This window comes from Ursus arctos, unplaced genomic scaffold, assembly GCF_023065955.2.
Source record: "Ursus arctos isolate Adak ecotype North America unplaced genomic scaffold, UrsArc2.0 scaffold_23, whole genome shotgun sequence".
In the NCBI taxonomy this organism is placed as follows: Eukaryota; Metazoa; Chordata; class Mammalia; order Carnivora; family Ursidae; genus Ursus; species Ursus arctos.
In genome coordinates this window covers 3,273,554-3,291,796 of record NW_026622908.1, presented here as the reverse complement: position 1 = coordinate 3,291,796, position 18,243 = coordinate 3,273,554, and the positions used below count along the sequence as shown (strand labels likewise).

Below are 18,243 nucleotides of genomic sequence, written 5' to 3'. Positions count from 1 at the left end.
GGAGCAGGGGGCCCGGGCGCCGGGCAAAGCTGGCATTGAATCCCAGCCGAGCTGTGTGTCAGCCTGCCACACAACCTTCTGGACTTCAGAGTGGTGAAAATGATTAAATGCCTACCTTGCAGGGATGTTATAAGAATTAATTGAGAGAATGTGGGTCAAGCCTTTTGTAGAATACTTGAAAAAGATATGGGATAAATACAGAAATACCATGATTTTTATTATTAGTGGCATGATTATTAGATTATCATATTATAAATTAGCACGATTATGATGAGCTAAAATCCATTATTTGTCATATATGTGTGCACAACATATATCCGTGTATGTGATTTGCACATGCATAGACATCCTCTGTACACAAAGTAAACGTTCAAATCGGGTGAGTTTTGCTCCGAGTTTCTCTTCTTGGAGCATACTCATCCACTTTCTACATATTAGCGTAAAGATTAGAGCACACTGCAGATTTCTCTTTAACACTGGCAGAAACAAACATGGAATTAAAAATGTGTTACAGCTTGCCTGGTGCCTGGGCAGTCAGTATCTACGGTTGAACTGGATGTTTGTCCGTTAAAGGGAGTTTACATGCACAAGGGAAGAATGGACCTAACAGGCGTACCCCAGAGACTGCCAGAGGAATCCAGGTCCACGACAGAGGTCAGAGATTATGCCTGAAAAGCACGTGCGTTTCCAGGGCCTCATGGATGCTGGTCATTCAGTCACCCATTCCATGGATCTGGATGGGGAGACCATCATACACCCCAGGGAAGCAGCCAGCTTTGAGACTTCAGGGTGTCTGCAGATCGTCAGTGAAAACATTTGTCTTGATGAAATTTCATTTTTCTATAATTCTCTTTAGGATCTGGAATCCTAAAGATCTTTTTCATCCTTAGAAGGAAATTTCAGCTCTCAGAACTGAAACTTACTCCATATCATATCATCTCTATTTCTATGAGATAACTTCCAGATGGACTGTCAACCACTCTGAACAGAGGGTCTGGGCCATTTGGGGGGGGGTGGAACCCCACCATTAGGCAGCCAGGACCTTTCTGGAAAGGTTAGGGCAGAGGGGCATGGTGGAGATCACCGGTAGCTCTTGCCCAGAGACTGTCTAACTCATTCTATACAAGGACTCACAAATACCTCTTGAGCTCCCATTTTACTAATTTGTATAATAAATCCCAGCACATCCTGAGCGCTATGTGGCAAATATTACACTGATTACTTCACATGTATCAAATCATTTATTTCTCCAATCACACTTACATTATGGATATAAGGCAATCAAATCTTAGACTTAAATAACTTGCCCAAGATGGCACAATCGGTCATTGGTGGAACCAAGAGTTTAGCTCAGGTAGTCTGAATCCAGCATCCATGTTTTCAGCTGATCTACATGGCCTTTCCTATGCCAAATACTGCACAGGCACATCTAGGACCCCCGCCTTATAGGAATATCAAGGTTTCCTCCTAAATTAAGACCATTTAATTTCAAGGGGGGGTGCCTCGACAGCATCACACCATCTTGACACTTCCGAACAGCAGAGCCGCCAGACCCTTCCTGCTTTATCACGAGTTAGCAAACCAGAACTTGGAGGAGGAAAGAAAGTCGCTATTGCCTTTTATTAGAAGATGTTGACATAGAAAAGAGGACGATTTGTTCACAAACGCTCAGCCAGTCTTATGATGTGCCAGGCACGGTCCTTATATCCTCAGTGGTGGCAATGACAGCACAGAGAGGCAAAGAGAGAGGCTCGGGGTGAGGAAGGAAAAGACAAAGGACAGAGAAGGGGAGAGGTTGGGCAGAACCCAGGACGAGTGCCTGCCTCATTCTCCCAGGTCCAGGCCTGGCTTTGGGAGGTGAGGTGGTGGGGAGGGCCCAAGCAAAAGGAAGGGGTAGAGTGTTCACTTCCTGTCTCCGGTTTCCTGCGCAAAGGTTCATTCGAGCTGACATGGGCTCTGTGCCAAGGGGCTGGGGACACACCTGTATGGGACAGAAGAGATAAAGAAACCAGAGCAGGGAAAACCCTTGTTCCTTCAGGGTGTGCCCTTGGGAAGTAGTAAAGAAATAACTTTTGGCCAGCTTCCCTTCCTGTAAGACTGGTCAGAAGCCAGGTGAAGCAGGCAAGCTTTGCCACGCTGCAAACTTGAGTGCTGACAGGCTCTGTTCTGGGCCAGCAGGAGGACAAGGAGCTACTTGCAAGGTCCGCCCTAGATCTCATGGTCTTGCTCTTTGATGTGTTTGGGCCATTCCATTCTCTTATTCTCCCTAAGTGTTGGAATGGCTCTTAGAATGGCTGATGAATGTCTGTATTCATTTGAATACAGACTTAACTCAAGGTTACTGAAAGGGGTGAGAGGGACAGGAAAGGGAGTCAACATAACACACCAAATTCATTTGTGTTGACTACTGAACTAATCAGGGATGCCCACAGTTAGAAATGAGAAACACAGACACATTCTCTTTCATTTGCATTCCCTCCCCCCCCCCCACTCATGCCATGTCTCAGCCCCTCCTGACTTGCTCGAAGCTGGGCTGTGGGGAGCTGGAACCCCTGAGTGACTTGAGATGACGCCAAAGTTCCTAATGCCAGATATGGAAAAGTTCAGTCTAAGTAAATACATTTGGTTCTCTCCCTTTCTCCTCAGATCCTCACTGCTCCAAAAAATAAACACTGTTAGCACAGTGAACTGCTTCTCTGTTCTCCTGGGAAGCATTTTAGGTCCAACCATTCATCCCTCAGTCCCAGCGAAAACGCTCCAGCCCCAGGGGATCACGAAAACGAGGGTAAGGTTTGGTTGTGGGATGTGTCTTCATGTATGGGACACACAGACACATTTAAAGATGTGTAACAAGGTTTGCATTTTTAAAAATCTATGTGTATGGGAGTAGTTGAAAGTGTTTTCCAGAAACACGTTCATGAAGCAAAGAGAACAGCCATCTCCCTCGCCAGCACGCAGAGAGTCCCTTCCATAGCACGGACCCTCGGAGTATCCACGTCTAGATGCAACTGCATGGTTCATTTCATATTTCTGATTAGAATAAACATAACATTTTCCATGCAATCTGCCTCTAGTGCTTCTTAAATGAAGCTGTGTTTCCCCCAGGGAAATATGCATCTGCTTGTTGTAAATTTTTCGATGGTTTGCTTGTTGGACCACATATTAAACTCACTTTAAGAGCTGCAGTCACCAAATGATTTTAAGTAAATATGTCTGTTTTTTTTCCCCTGCCAGTTGGAGTCTCTGAGAAAGGCAAGCTTCTAAAAGTTAAAAAAAAAAAAAAAAAAAGAAGCTAATTCTTGGGGCGTTCCAGGTAAAAAGCGGTCGCTGTCAGATGCAATGAAACGCAATCCTCCTAACGAATCCACTGCAGCTGGGGTCCACACTGGGTCTGAAATTTGGATGGTAAACGGGCCCCACAAGCCAAGGCCCTCTTTGGTTTGCCACGTGTTGTTACCTTTGACCGCAAGGAAGGCTGGGGATGGAAATCTTCATCTGCAGAGGAAGAGCTGGTGCAAGAGGCGGAAGAGGTGGCCGCTGTCACCTGTGCTTGGATAGGGATGTGTTTCGGATCTGAAATGGGAACAGGAGAACTCACTGAAATCCCAGTGCCTCTTCCTGCTTCATGACCCAAAACTGCTTCTCCCTCCTCCCTTCTTACCATCATTCCGTTCCTCCCTGCCCTTCCCTCGCTGCACCTGCCGTGAGCAGGAGGAGGCCGTACCTAAGGGCAACTGAAAATTTGGCCGTCCACGTTAATTACATTTCTGGGTCCCTGCCAAGAGCTTTGCAGCTCTCCTTTCATATTAAAAAAAAAAAAGGTATTATGCAGAAATCAATTAATTCCTTAAACACCACTTATATGGTGTGTTGCTTAGAATGCATTCAGAGATGAAATCTATTATTAAAATGCTTGTCTGAAGTTAGCTGAGTTACCTAAATGCTCGTGTAAGGTTCGTTTTGCAGAGTAATTGAATGCAAAAAAGTCAGAGCCAGCTCTTAAACAAATCGCCCTTCTGTGGCTCACAGCATCTGGCACCCATTTTTACTACATGACATCTGCTCAGTGTAAAAGAGCTGGCGTCAGAATGTCTGGTCATAGAAAAAAAAAAATCCCAAATGTAATCAGAAGCAAAAGGACTCTAAGCCTAAGGTTTTATCACATAGTCTCATGCAACATAAATATTTCATTAATTATGGCTAAACAAATGCCACTTTTATTTTCCCAACTTGCAGATATTATCACATCATCGAAGTGATGATTCAAATGCCAGGAAAGGCAGTTGAAGATAGGGAGGGCTCAACAATGCAGGGCCCAGGGGAGAGCTGAAGTCCAGGAGATACGCCAACCTCTGAACGAGAGGTAGATGGTTGGAGGCAGCAAAGGGCCCGTGTTCACTAGAATCTCTTTGTGGTCTGCCTGGGGACCGTGTGTGGTAGAGTCCTCCAGGTGCCACAGGAGGCTTTTATTCTTCTCAGCAAGAACATCTGCCCCTGCACGTCATCCTGATGCAGAGTCAATGAGTCACGTCTGGATTAACCCACGCCGGCCGCTAGCTATCACAACCTGGGGGACGCCATGAGAGGAAATGTACGAATCTTTACTCTGCCGTGGCAGCTTATATCCGAATAGAAATATGGTTCGGCGGCGGGGGGGAAGCAATTCCAAGTGACTCACATTCTCTCCAGCCTGCCTTTTCCTCCCCGTAATTTTCAACTATTTACCCCAGTGGGAGAGGCCAAGTTTTAAAAAATAAGGGTAATTTTAACCTCGGGAGCGCATTTACATATGCTGTTATTCAAAGCAAAATAATGCAAAACATCTATATAATAGCACAGCCTCCCTGGGGAAGGAGTTAACTGTTTCCCACTACAATTTGCCAGATGGGAAAGCTCAGGTGAAGAGAGCATCAGAGGGCAGCCTAGTAATGGAAGGAGGCACCATTGGTGGTGAGCTCAGACTGTCCTCCAGCTCCAGCTACTAGGTTACCAAGGGGTAAGGTAGTTACGGAGTGTTCACTTCTTAGTATGTGAGCTTGAGGAATTAACTTTACCTCCCTGAGTTTCTGGAGCTCATAACTTCTCAGTTGCAGCACTGTAGTGGAAGAGTAAAGGTGATAGATGGAAAGAGCCTGACACAGTGCCTGGTTCATTGGAGGTGCCTAAATAAGTCTCGTTGCCACCACCATCAGTAGCAGCAGCAACTGCCTCATCGTTATCATTGATCCAAATCAACAATACTGCAATATTAACAACACTGCCTAATTAACCTTCATTGTACAGGAGAAGTATGTAACCTAAAGTAGAAATTGTCAAAAATGAATATAATAGTTCCACTGAATCTTATTTTGAAATCGAGAAAAAATATTTCCGAATATAATGCATTTCTTAAACTTCTGGCAAACGTTCTATATAGTTACCTCTGAATCTCTTCCCCTTTACTCTCTTCTACCACAGAACCACTGATTCTAGAAGTTTGTTTTTCAATTGCAAAGTTACAAAAAAAATGTGGCAGCATTGCTCCACTCTGGCTAGAATGGAGTGACTGATTCTGGGATTGATCTCCCACCGCAAAGCATTAGAAGTCAGGACAAAATATACGAAGCAGCTGCTTCCAGACATTGGACAACACGCAGAAGTGTGATAAAGGTAAGAACAGAAGCAAATGAAGCCCTACATCACACTAGCTTCCTCCCTAGAGGCACTTTCCAGGCCACAGTGCAGGTAGGAAGAACCTAAACAATCTAGCAGGTTCGTTGAGTTGAGAAGACAGAGAACAGAGTTTGAGTGAGTGGAGGCAGCTGGAATGTGTCGAGGGTGGGGGTGGGTAGAGGAGAGAGCGATGCAGAAAGAGCACGTCAGGAATAAGCACAGAAGTCCCCTTGAGTCTATTGCTTAATAGTAAACTTTGGATGCATAGAGAGAAACTGCATGAGGCTGGGCCAGTGACTGTTGGGAAGTGATAGGCTAAATAACCCCTAAAACTTTTTACAGGATTGGGAAATACTCAAGTTCCACCCAGCGAGGGTAAAACAAACTTTGGGGGCATTAGAATAGAGGCCACAGAAGAGTCATACTTTGGTAATAGGGATAATTTAGCCTTAGGGTAAAGGTTATTATAAACTACCCCAAATAAGCTTAAAAACAACCTTGAAAGAAACAAATTGATCTTCAAATTGCACCACTGTCTGCCAAACATTTTTACTGTTTATATAACATTCTTTAAATGAAGAAACAAAGGCTAAACACACTACAATGTAATAGTCACCAAACCTAGCAGCCAGAAAACAATTACTAGATATGCAAAAGAGCAGGACAATGAGCTCATTGTCAAGAGAAAACTCAGCTAATAAAAGCAGACTCAGAGATAATGGAATTAGCAAAGGATTTAAAAATTACCATTATAAATATATGGTATTTAAAAAGACAGCATGAACAGAATGAGAAGAGAACTAAAAGGAACCTATAAATATGGAAAATACAAAACCTGAAATGAAAATTTCACTGGATCAGCTTAATAGTAGATTAAACATTACAGAGGAAACTTGTCTGTGAAAATAATAATAGCAATAGAGATTATCCAAAGTGAAACACGGAGGGAAAAAAGACTGAAAAGCTGAACAGAACTTCAGTGATCTTTGGGATAATATGAGGTGGTCTAAAACACATGACGGGAGTGCCAGGAGGAGATAGCGGGAGATAGGGAAAGTCATTGACACAATACTGTTGAAAATCACACAAATTTAATGAAAATTGTAAATCCACAGTTCCAAGAAACTCAATAAACCACAAGCAGGGTAAACATAAAGAAAATCATAGCAAGACTCGTGATAATAAATTTGCTGAAAACCAGAGATAGAGATAAAATCTTAAAAGCAGACGAGGAAAAATGATATATTACCTATAGAGAAACAAAGATAAGAATGTCCATGGACATCTCATCAGAACCTAAATAAGCCAAGAGATAATGAAACATCATTAAAATGCTGAAAGAAAAGTCTGTCAGTTTAAAATTCTATATCCAGTGAAATGATCCATTCAAAATGAAGAAAAAAGTAAAGGCTTTAGGATAATTTGTTGTTAGCAGATATACATAAGAAAAATGTCAAAAGAAGTCCCGTAGCAGAAGGGATATAACGCATGGAATGAAGAGCTCCAACAATAGTAAGTATAAAATCATTACCTTTTTGGTTTTTAACTTCTTTAAAAGATAATCAACTATTTATAGGATAGTGTAAAATAATAAGAAATATATTTTGGTCTCTGTCCCCCGTTCCCACCACTATCTGGTCTTTGACTCCAGTTCCTGACACAGAGCTCCTGAAATGCTTGTCATTCTGAGTGACGAGTTCCCAAGTCCCTTGAAACTTCCTGTGACAGGAGCACCTTTTGTTCTAATGAAGTGACTCTTGGTGAGCTCCTCGAAGATGGCTGGTCATTAGAGGGACCAAGCCATGACTACACCTTGGAACTTTCAGTCCTACCTCTGATCCTCTGGGGATAGGGAAGGCACTGGAAAATAAATTAATAATCAATCATACCTATGTGATAAAGCTTCTGTAAAAATCTCTAGAGTACTAGGTCCAGAAAGCTCCTGGGTTGGGGACCATTCCGCACACTGGGAGGGTGGTACGTGGGGACAGAAGCTCCTGTGCTGGAGGCTCCTCCAGACTGTACCCTATGCATCTCTTGATCAGGTTGTTCATCTGCATCTTTTATTTTGTCCTTTATAATATAAAATAAGTAATATAATGTAAGTAAGTGTTTCCCTGAGTTCTGTGTCATTCTAGAAAATTACTGAACCCAAGAAGTTCACTTTTATTCACTATAAAAATTAATTAGAGTTGGATTATATATCTAATCCTGAAATAAAAACTGTAAAAAGTCCTGGGAGAAAACACAGGAGACATTCTTAGTGACTTTGGGTTTAGCAAAGATTTCTTAAATATAACTCAAATTATAAAAGAGAAAAATTAAGAAATTTGACTTCATGAAAACAAAAACTCCTATTCTTTGGAAGATGTCACGATGAAAATAAAAAGGTGATCCATAACTAGGAGAAAATACTTGCGAATACATACCTGATAAAGGATTTATAGCTAGAATTTTAGGAAATCTGGCTAGAGGACTAAGAACATTGTATATTCCTAGATCAAAAGACTCATTATTCTAAAGCTATCAAATGTCTGTAAATTAACCAATTAAAGACTATCATTTATAACGGCACCAAAAAACGAATACCAGGGAATGTATCTAATGAAAATGTGCGAGATCGCCACAACCACAAAACACGGACAGAAACTGAAGAAGGCCTCAGAGAGGTGTCATGTCCATGGATTTGAAGACTCAATATTGCACAGATATTAATTCTCTCTAAATTTATCTATAGATTCGATGTAATCCCAGTCAAATGTTCAGAAAATAGTTTCGTGGAAATCGACTTACTGACTCTGGAAGTCACATGGAAATACAAAAGGCCAAGAATAATCAAGACAGTCCTGAAGAAGAACAAAGTGGAGGGCCCATTACAGGCTGCGAAGATTTATTATAAAACCACTTGATGAAAACAATGTGACTCTGGCACAAGGACAAACCAATCTGTGGAACAGGATAGAAGGTCCAAAAACAGACGTGCCTAATTTATGACAAAGTATTACAGCAATGACGGGGGGTGGGAGGGTGGGTGAAGACAGCCTTTTTAATGAATGCTTCTGAATCAAGTGGATAACATAAAAAATTAAATACACCTTTACCTCACAGAATACACAAAAATCTATCCTAGTTTGGTAGTAGACTAAACCGTGAAAGGTAAAATAATAAAACTTCCATAACTGTTGTCCAATAGAAATATAGTATGAGCCATACATGTAACTTAAAGTGTAAAAATTAAAAAGTAGCCACATTAAAAAGTGTAAAAAGAAACAGATGCAATTAGTCTTAAACATATATTTTATCTAGCCCCAAATTTCAAAAATATTATCATTTCAACATGTGGTCATATACAAATTATTGAGATATTTTACATTATTTCATTCATACTAAGTCTTCAGAATCTGGTACATGTTTTATCCATTCCTGTTTAGGTGACACATTTTTAATGGTTAAAGTAAAATGTAATTCAAAAAGCAAAAGACTGTGTTTAATAGAAGAATATTTTCCATTGATTCAATATTTAAATTGAAATTTTTTAACATTAAATTAAAAATTCAGTTCCTCACTCACACTAGCCACATTTCAAGTGTGAAATCATGGCTACCCTATTGAAAGGCACAGTTCTAAAAAGTAACACAGAACATCTTTATGACTTCAGAGTAGGGAAAGGTCTCATTACCAGGGTGCAAGGCCAGCAATAAAGGAAAATATTGATAAATATGACTGCATTAAAATAAGTATAGTGTTTATTTATAAAAGCTTATTATTAATATTTCACCTTTAAAGAATGAAAACGTGAGTCTGAGAGTGGGAGAAGATATTTATAATATGCATATCTGACAGTGAGGACTTATAGCCAGAATCTAGACAGATTACAAATCAATAAGGAAAGGGCTGTCTACAAACGGAAGTGTGGGCAAAACGACTTGGCTAGAGACTTCACAAGAGAATATCTAAATAAGCATGTGAAAAGCCGTGCCACATCATTAGCAGGTAAATGCAGATTAAAACTATAATGAGATACCTCCGTAAAAATGGTGACACCCAAGCACAAAACAAAACTGAGACTGTCAAGTGTTGCAAAGATGGAGGTCAAGGGGAGCGCTCATTTCCTGCTCGAGTGTGTATACACTGGTACAACCACTTTTGAAAACCGTGGGACAGTGTCTATTAAAGCAAACCATGTTCATGCCTGCCCCATGACCTATCAAGTCTGCTTCCACGCAGATACGGACAAAGAGTCTGTCTGTGAACAAACTCTAGGCAAGCTCCTCTGAGTCTTCTTGGCTAGGCCTCGGCCTTGGCCTGTAAAAACTACGGACTCCCCACATAAACCATTTAGCCCCCCCACTTCTTCCTACATGGAACGAAGTAGGAAGAAAAAGTACCTGCCTGAGAAAACTCAAAAGCTGACAGAGGAATTTAGTGTTTGTTCCAGGCTACACCTGCTGATAGGTCCCTGACTACCCTTTCTTAGAGCAGTTACTAAAAAGGGCTTTACATGAGAATCCTTCCTCTGTCCCTTTGAGATGTTTAGCTATCTCTACCACTCAAGAACGTCTTTCCCAAGGACCTGAAAGCCAGTCCTTTGAAATGTGATCGTCGAGAAGGCTAGGACCTCTGTCTCCCAGTCTCTATGGGAAGATGGAATCCTGACTTCAAGAACTGCCAGCTAACACACGTAACTGGCCTAATCAGCTTTTATACCGACTGAGCCTTTGTAATTTCTCACTTCCTTGACGCTACTGAGCCTCTGTTCAGCCCCTCCCTATTCCCTCGGTCTCCCTGTAAAGCACCAGCCACCTCTACAAAAATCAGAAGTGAGTTCAGTTCATATTGGACTCTCTCTTTGGTTGCAATAGTATATGATTAATTAAAATTCGTCCTTAACACTCTTCATAGCAACCGGCTTTATCGTTGACAACAGCCAACAGAAGCGATCGGTCGAAGAAGGCTCAAAGCAGCATTATTCACCACAAAAGCAACTGAAAACACCTACGTGCCCAGCCTCAGAACGGACATGTAGATTGTGGCATATTCACACAAGGGAACAAGAGGTAGCGAGGAGAAGAGCGAACCACTGCCATGCAGAATAATATGGGTCCCCCACCCACACCCCAATAATGTTTCACGGAAGAAGCCAGGCACAATATAGACTTGCATTTTCTGTTGTGGAAGCAATAAAGTCAGATTCGGCACCTACGAGATGCATTTATCGTCTCACAGCGTATAGGTCGGAAGTGCAGGGGGGCATGGCTCAACTGGGTCCACTGCTCAGGGTCTGACAAAGCTGCAGCTGAGGTGTCTGCCATGCTGGGGTCTCAGCTGCCGCTCCGAGCTCTCTTCCAGCTCATCCTGGTTGTTGGCACCATTCCGCTCCTGGTGGGTGTAGGAGATGGGGCCCGTTTTCTTGCTGGCTGCCAGCTGGAGGTCCGTCTTAGCTCCCAGAGGCCTCCTGGCCATGGGGCCTCTCGTAGCGTGTCAGTTTACTTCTCGCAGGCCAGCAGGATCTTATCTTTCTCACCCTGCGAGTTTCAGGAAGGGCCCCATCCTTATTAAGGGCTCCTCCAATTAGGTTAGGCTGACCCAGGATAATCTCCCTTTTGATTAACTTAAAGTCAATTGGTTTAGAACTTAATTACGTTTGCAAAATCCGGTAACCTAATCATGGGAGTGAGATCCATCCTCTTCACATTCCCACTGGAATCAAGAGGACGAGATTCTACAGGGCAGAAAGCACGGGACCCTCTGAGAATTCTGCCTACCATCCTACTGAAAGAGTCAATGTTTATAAAGTCAAAAACCCAAGAAGTAACCCAAGAAGTAACCCCTCTGCAGAAGTCAGAGGGTAAGCACTTTCATGGGGTGTCACATGGATGTGGGGAGAGGCCTGGCGGAAGCCTCTAAGGGCTGATTTTCTACACCTTGATCTCAGAGCAGTTGTACAAATATGCACTTTACAAAAATTCATCAGTTGTGTACTTAATAATTTGTGTACTTGACTGTATCTATTTTATACTGCAATAAAGATTTGATGCAAAAATAAAAAAACGTTCTCAGGGTGCCTTGTTTAATTCTATACAAGAATGATAATCTGCGTTAAAATTGTTTGTATAAAATTGGCACTGGTAAGTGCTTGAAATCAGTTTATGCCCCTAAGTAATTTAAAGACCCTGAGAAGTTTATATATATTATTAATTGACCCAGAAAGTTTTGTCATAAAAACAAGAAAAATTAAATTTCAGTCGATTCATTCAAGTGATCATAAATTCGAGGTATTTCCATTCACACACGTTTTGAGTTTCTCATTTTCAATTAGAATACTGTTTTCTCTCTCCATTGCATGGGAGTGTACCCCCAAGTTAAATGTGGAGAGAGCAATGTCAACGTGTGTATGTGTGTGTGTCTGTGTGTGTTTATGATTGGTGGGTGGGCTGGGCAGGGGCACAGAAATAAAAGGAAACTGATGGGCCTAATCTGATAGGGTAGGTAAAAATCTTTACATTCTTAGAATACCGACCTAAGAACACCTGAGAGAAACACAAAACTCTTCCATGAGATGGGCCCAGGACACTATTTCCCTAGCTGGTCAGCCTGAACCTAATTCCATTCTCAACCTTCTCATTCTGTTCCAAGGAAGTCATACCATCCCCTAGTAAATATAAATGAAACAGTTCTCCATGATAAGTAAATCAGAAAAACACATTCACCCCGCTTATTGTAATCAGCATATATGGAAGTCATATAAATGTGAAATAAGTGAACTAAAGGCCAATCTTACTAATGAATTTGATGCAAAAATCTTAAAAAAAAAATATTAGCAAACAGGGGGCGCCTGGGTGGCTCTGTCAGTTAAGTTTCTGACTCTTGGTTTCGGCTCAGGTCGTGATCTCGGGGTCCTGGGATTTAGCCCTACACTGGCTCTGTGCTCAGTTCGGAGACTGCTTGTCCCTCTCCCTCCCCCTCTCCCTCCCCTTCTGCCCCCTCCCCTGTGTGTGCTCTCTCTCACAAATAAAAAAAATCTTAAAAAATATATTAGCAAACAGAACAGAAAAGAATATTAAAATAGTAAGACATCATGACCAAATGGTATTCATTTCAGCAATATAAGGATGGTTCAATATCAGTGAATTTATTATGTAATTCATGGCATTAGTCAAACTATGGAGAAAAAAATCTTACAATCATCTCGAAGGGCACTGAAGTGACATTTGATAAAATTCAACATCTATTCATGATTTAAAATACTTTCAATAAAACAGGATTAGATGGCAATTTCCTTAGAGTGTTTAAATTTATCCTGGTCAACCCAGAAGCCAGCCGGCATCATGCTTAAATGGGAAAGCATTCTCATTAATGAGACGCATTTTCATTGAGGTTAGGAATGTCATAAGGAAACCACATCAGTACTTTTATTTGATATTGTTCTGGCGATTCTAGAAACCAAAGAAACTAAGGTAACAAAATAAATTAGAGGTATACATCTTTTAAACAAGAGGTAAAATTACCATTTAAAAAAATGTTATTTATTTGAGATAGAGAATGAGTGAGAGAGAGCACAAGTCGGGGGAGGGGCAGAGAGAGAGGGAGAAGCAGACTGTCTGCTGAGCAGGGAGCCTGATGTGGGACTTGATCCGAGGACCCTGGGATCATGACCTGAGCTGATGGCAGAAGCTTGACCGACTGAGATACCCAAGAGCCCTAAAATTATTATTACTTACAGACATTATGATTGCATATTTGGGGAGGATCCGGGAGAAGCCATTGGGAAGAGTTTATAAGCAAGGAGAACCCAGCAAAACGGATGGGCGCAAAAGTACTGTGCAGAAATCAGTAGATTTCAGGTACAGAAACCAGAGCAGGAAGGTGGATCAAAGGGTCTTACCTACAAGAGCGATAAGAACTAATACACTGCAGTGAACTGAATAAATACGCAAGACCTGTAAGATGTAAAGTTAAAAATATTCTGGAGGAGGGTCACAAAAGAGAGCAAACGGAAAGGCAATTCGTATTATACGGTTGTGAACTCTTGCCAAGTTTGTTTATAAATTTAATCCCATAAAACTAGTCACAGGATGTTTGGGGTACATAGACAAGCTGGTGCCAAAGCAGGAAGAGCCAGGAAATTTTTGAAAGAGAGGATCAATCATGAAAACTCTTCCTACCTGATGATACATACATAAATTTAAAAAGGCCTAAATATATAAAGTAAAATAATTAAAACAGTGTGGTACTGATACATAACAGACAACTCAACGGAATATAATGGATGGTATCGAATTCAGTCCAAGTACAGGAATTTGATACATGACAAAGATGTCATCTCACATAAGAGAGGGGAAGATGGGTTAGTCACTAAATTATTTTAAGATAACCAGGGAGACAGCTTAAATCAAAAACAAAAACAGGGTTGGATCCATACCTCACATTTGATATTAGGATAGTTTCCTGATATAAATATTTAAATGTAAAAAAGTTTAAAACAAATGAGAAAGACGAAGCGAAACTATAAGAAAATTCTTCTATAAACTTGGAAGAAGCTCTTTTGAACTATTACATAAAGTCTAAGAGCCATAAAATGAAAAACTGCTTATACCTACCCTATATAAATACAAGTTTTATATGACAAACCCCACCATAAACAAAGTTAAGCACAAAGAAGAAGCTGGAAAAAAAATTTGTCATTCCTATCCCAAATCGGGGCTAAATTTCCCTTTTAACAGAGTCCCTTCATATCCTTAAGAAAAACACCAACAACCCAACAGAACACTGGGGAAAAGACAGAAGCAAGAGCTGACAGAAAAGGAAATACAAATGACTTTTTAACATATGAGAAGATAATCACCTATCAGATTGGTAACGATTAAGAAAAACGTTGGGTAGCTCGCTGGTTGGTGTAACCAGGGAAGCACTGCCCTCGTGTTCTGCTGAACCAGCAGCTATCAAAATCCCTGACTCACAGATCCTCTGTTCCAGCATTTCCACGTGTGCCAAATGGCCTACGCTCCCGGTTCATTACTGCAGCACAGTGTGCACCCTTGGGCCTCGCTACCTACAGCCACACGCACACAAGGCAATACGGGCAGCTGTAAAACAGAAAGCTCGTCATGTGCTAACATGCAGTGCTCTCCAAGGTAAAATTAAAAGTATACTAAAACACGTAAAATGTAAAAAAGAGTATAATATGTAAATCTGCTCTTCTATGCATGAACTGACCTGCAAGAATGCCTAAGAAATTGAGGATCCCATCTGTCCTCAGGGACATGACCTGGATGGCTCAGGGGCAGGGAGATAGGACTATGTATTTTGAGCATTTTGTACCCGTTTATTTTAAACCGCGTGAATGTATTAGCTATCCCAAAACGTGCAACACACTCAAGTTTACGATGGGGCATAAAGGATGTAGCTAAACTCCAGCCTGTTTGTGTTTATCTTGAGCTTGACCCAACGTCAAGTCTCTTGTTAATCTACGCAGCGTTCCGGGTCAGGCACCAAAGAAGGAAAGGGATTTTTCACCTGAAAACTAAAGTTCTAAAATAAAAGGTAAATAAGAAAAAAAGTTAACAAAATAAATAAAAACAAAGTTGCTCAGGGGTAAGAGGGGCGCCTGGGTGGCTCCGTCAGTGAAGTGTCTGACTTTGGCTCAGGTCATGATCTCTGAGTCCTGGGATCGAGCCCCACATGGAGTGCTCAGCGGGGAGTCTGCTTGAGATTTTCTCCCTCTGCTCCTCCCCCTGCTCACACTCTCTCTCTCTCTCTCTCTCTCTCTCTCTCGAATAAATAAATACAATCTTTTAAAAAAAATAGGGATAGGTGGGGCGCCTGGGTGGCGCAGTCATTAAGCGTCTGCCTTCGGCTCAGGGCGTGATCCCGGCGTTATGGGATTGAGCCCCACATCAGGCTCCTCTGCTAGGAGCCTGCTTCTTCCTCTCCCACTCCCCCTGCTTGTGTTCCCTCTCTCGCTGGCTGTCTCTATCTCTGTTAAATAAATAAATAAAATCTTTTAAAAAGATAAAAAAATTTTAAAAATTAAATAAATAAATAAAAAATAGGGATAGGAGAATCACAGTTTGTTTAAAGCCATCAAATAAATATCAACAACAACAAAACAAATCATGTGACTGTTTAACTAAACTGTCTCTAGGGATATATACCAAAACTTTGGTAAGGAGAAGAGGGGGCAGCAAATAGATACTTTTTTTTTTCAGATATTTCTGTATTGTTGGATTATTCCAATTCTTTAATATATTAATTAATTCAATAATTTAAAAAATTACAATCAGCTTGAAATACAAAAAAAGCCTAAGTTTCCACTGGTAACAAAATACATAAGTGTGTTTAAACAGTAAATAAAAAAAAAATACAAGCTTAAAAGAGGCACCGTTTTTTGACTAGTAGAACAGCAATGTTTTAAAAATGTGGTACTCAACACAGGTGACAGTATGGTGAAAAAAATATTCCATACATTAGCAGTGAAATATAAACTGGTACCCTTCCCTCCATTTAATTCATATTTATAACATGCAGTTGTAAGATACAACACAGAGAACTCCCATGCATCCTTTAGCCATACTGTTAAAAAACAATTCGTTAGTGCAAATTAAGAATCTTAAAAATATTCGCATCTATAATCCAGTAACCTCATTTCTTGGAACCTAACCTAAAACGAAAATAATTCAAAGGAAAGGAAAACCTATATGCATAAAAATGTTCATTCAATACCATATGTAAAATACAAATATATTCATATGTATAATTTATATATACTTATATATCTATAAATTAATAAAACAGTTGTTTTCTAAATAAAAAATATTTACTTAGTGAAACATTTCCACTAGAAACAATACTCTACTGCCATCAAATCACCTTTATGTAAACGATGTGCTGTCGTAATAGCTATGATATATTGATTTTTAAAAATACAATTTTGGGGGTAAGCTTAGTAAAAGTTGCCACATATAAATAATGAGTGGGAAAGTGGTGAGGTTATGGTTGATTCTTTGTCTTTTTCAAAACTCTCTCTAACATCATTTCAAACTTAATTTTTTCTTAGTTTTTCAAATTCAAGTTTTCCTACTTTCATCAGAATTTAATTTGGAAAGAAGGAGAAAGTGAAAGATGGCTGTTGTTAGTCGGGTAAGAATGACTAACTGCCCAGCAGGAACTGCAGACTTTTGTTAGGAAAGAGCCACTTACTTGCGTCTTTGTCTGGGGAAGGAGGATGGACCCTCGGCCCCAGGCAGGTCCTACTGAAAGGCTGTACCAGCTTCTCCAGACGCTGGGCACTGTCCACCAGCTCCCCTGCCCCCCTGGGGGTGCTAAAGAGGTCCTGAAGGTCCTTTCTTTGTTTGGATTCTTGGAGGGAACTCTCAAAAGATTTATCTTTGAGTCTGAGAGAGGGAAAGAGAGAGATTTTTCCCTTTGGAGCCCTAGAAGCATCTGGGAAGGTCTCTTGCAAACTCACTTTCTCAAGGAGTGTGGGGACATCTTCCATCTTGTGGCAGGGTGGGGACATGAGTGCAGGAAACACCTTGGATGGTCGGCTGGGCAAACTATGGGTGCGGAGGGCAAGGTCAGGAGGGCTAGGGTACGAGGGCTGCGCAGCCCCGGCAGGTGGGGAGCCCAGGGAGAAGAAGGCTGAGGCCCTGCTCGCCATGTCTTTCCCCGGGGACTGCTGGTTGCCGTCTTTACTGGAGCTGGTTTTGCGAAGGCTGAATGAGCGAATGCCAGCGTGCAGCTGTCTGGTGGGCGAGGTCTTTGATTCTTGCTTGGCAGAGGCCTTCCTCCCACCTTCCGAGTTGGGGAGGAGGGGCTCCAGGGACCTTCGGATGGCATTTGCTATGAGCCGAAGTGGGGACTTGGGTGGAGCCCGTTCAGCTGGGGTCCCCGGCTTCTCCTGAGCCCTTCCCTGGGCGGGCGGGGTCTCTTTTGCTGTCTGGGGGAGCAGCACGGGACTCACTGATTTCAGCACACGGCCTCCCCTACCATTGCCGGCTCTTCTCGGAGCAGGTTGTGCCCCAGCTTCCAGGCTCACACTCTCAGCGATGGAATCGTCCCAGTCCAGCAGCTTGGTCTTCTGCTCTGGAGTGAGGACTAACTTCTTCAAGCCCAGCTTCTTCCCCTCTGCCACCTCTGACCCATCCTCTTCTCCCCTTCTGGGTCGGGTGTTCTTCTCCCCTAGGTCCTCTCCGGCTCTGGGAGATAGTTCTTGGTCTGGCAAGCACCTGTCCTGCCCTCCAGTGGGGTGTGGGCCCCTGAGGATGCTTCTGGTGTCCCCAAGAGGGGCCTCTGCTTCCTGACACCCATCAGAAGCCGTCTCTGCAGGGCTGGGCAGCTGGGGGCTGGCAAGATCACCTTCACCAGGCCATACCATGCAGTACTCTGCCCGCTCCAGCACTTGGCCGTGAGGCAGATACAGGGGCATGTCCTTGGGTACCCCTTGGGCTCTGGCACGCCTCAGAAAGATTGGAGTGGAAGGGCTGGAGTGACCTCTTGAGACCTGTGAGGGCAGGTTGTCAGCTGTTACCTAGAGGGGATGGGCAAAATGAATGGACATTTAGGAATTCCCAGCATTTGTTTATATGGGGA

General features: G+C 42.0%; 1 protein-coding gene across 1 annotated transcript in view; it reads right to left on the bottom strand.

Moving 5' to 3' along the window:
* Positions 1-18,243, bottom strand: part of LOC125280902 (F-actin-monooxygenase MICAL2-like) — a 53,437-nt gene that overhangs the window by 29,367 nt on the left and 5,827 nt on the right. Inside the window, exons 3-4 of the mRNA XM_048214053.2 lie at positions 16,852-18,181; positions 3,458-3,573 (exon numbers count right to left, since the gene is read on the bottom strand). Coding sequence (XP_048070010.1) covers positions 3,458-3,573; positions 16,852-18,181 — 1,446 coding nt within the window. The remainder of the gene's footprint in view (positions 1-3,457; positions 3,574-16,851; positions 18,182-18,243) is intronic.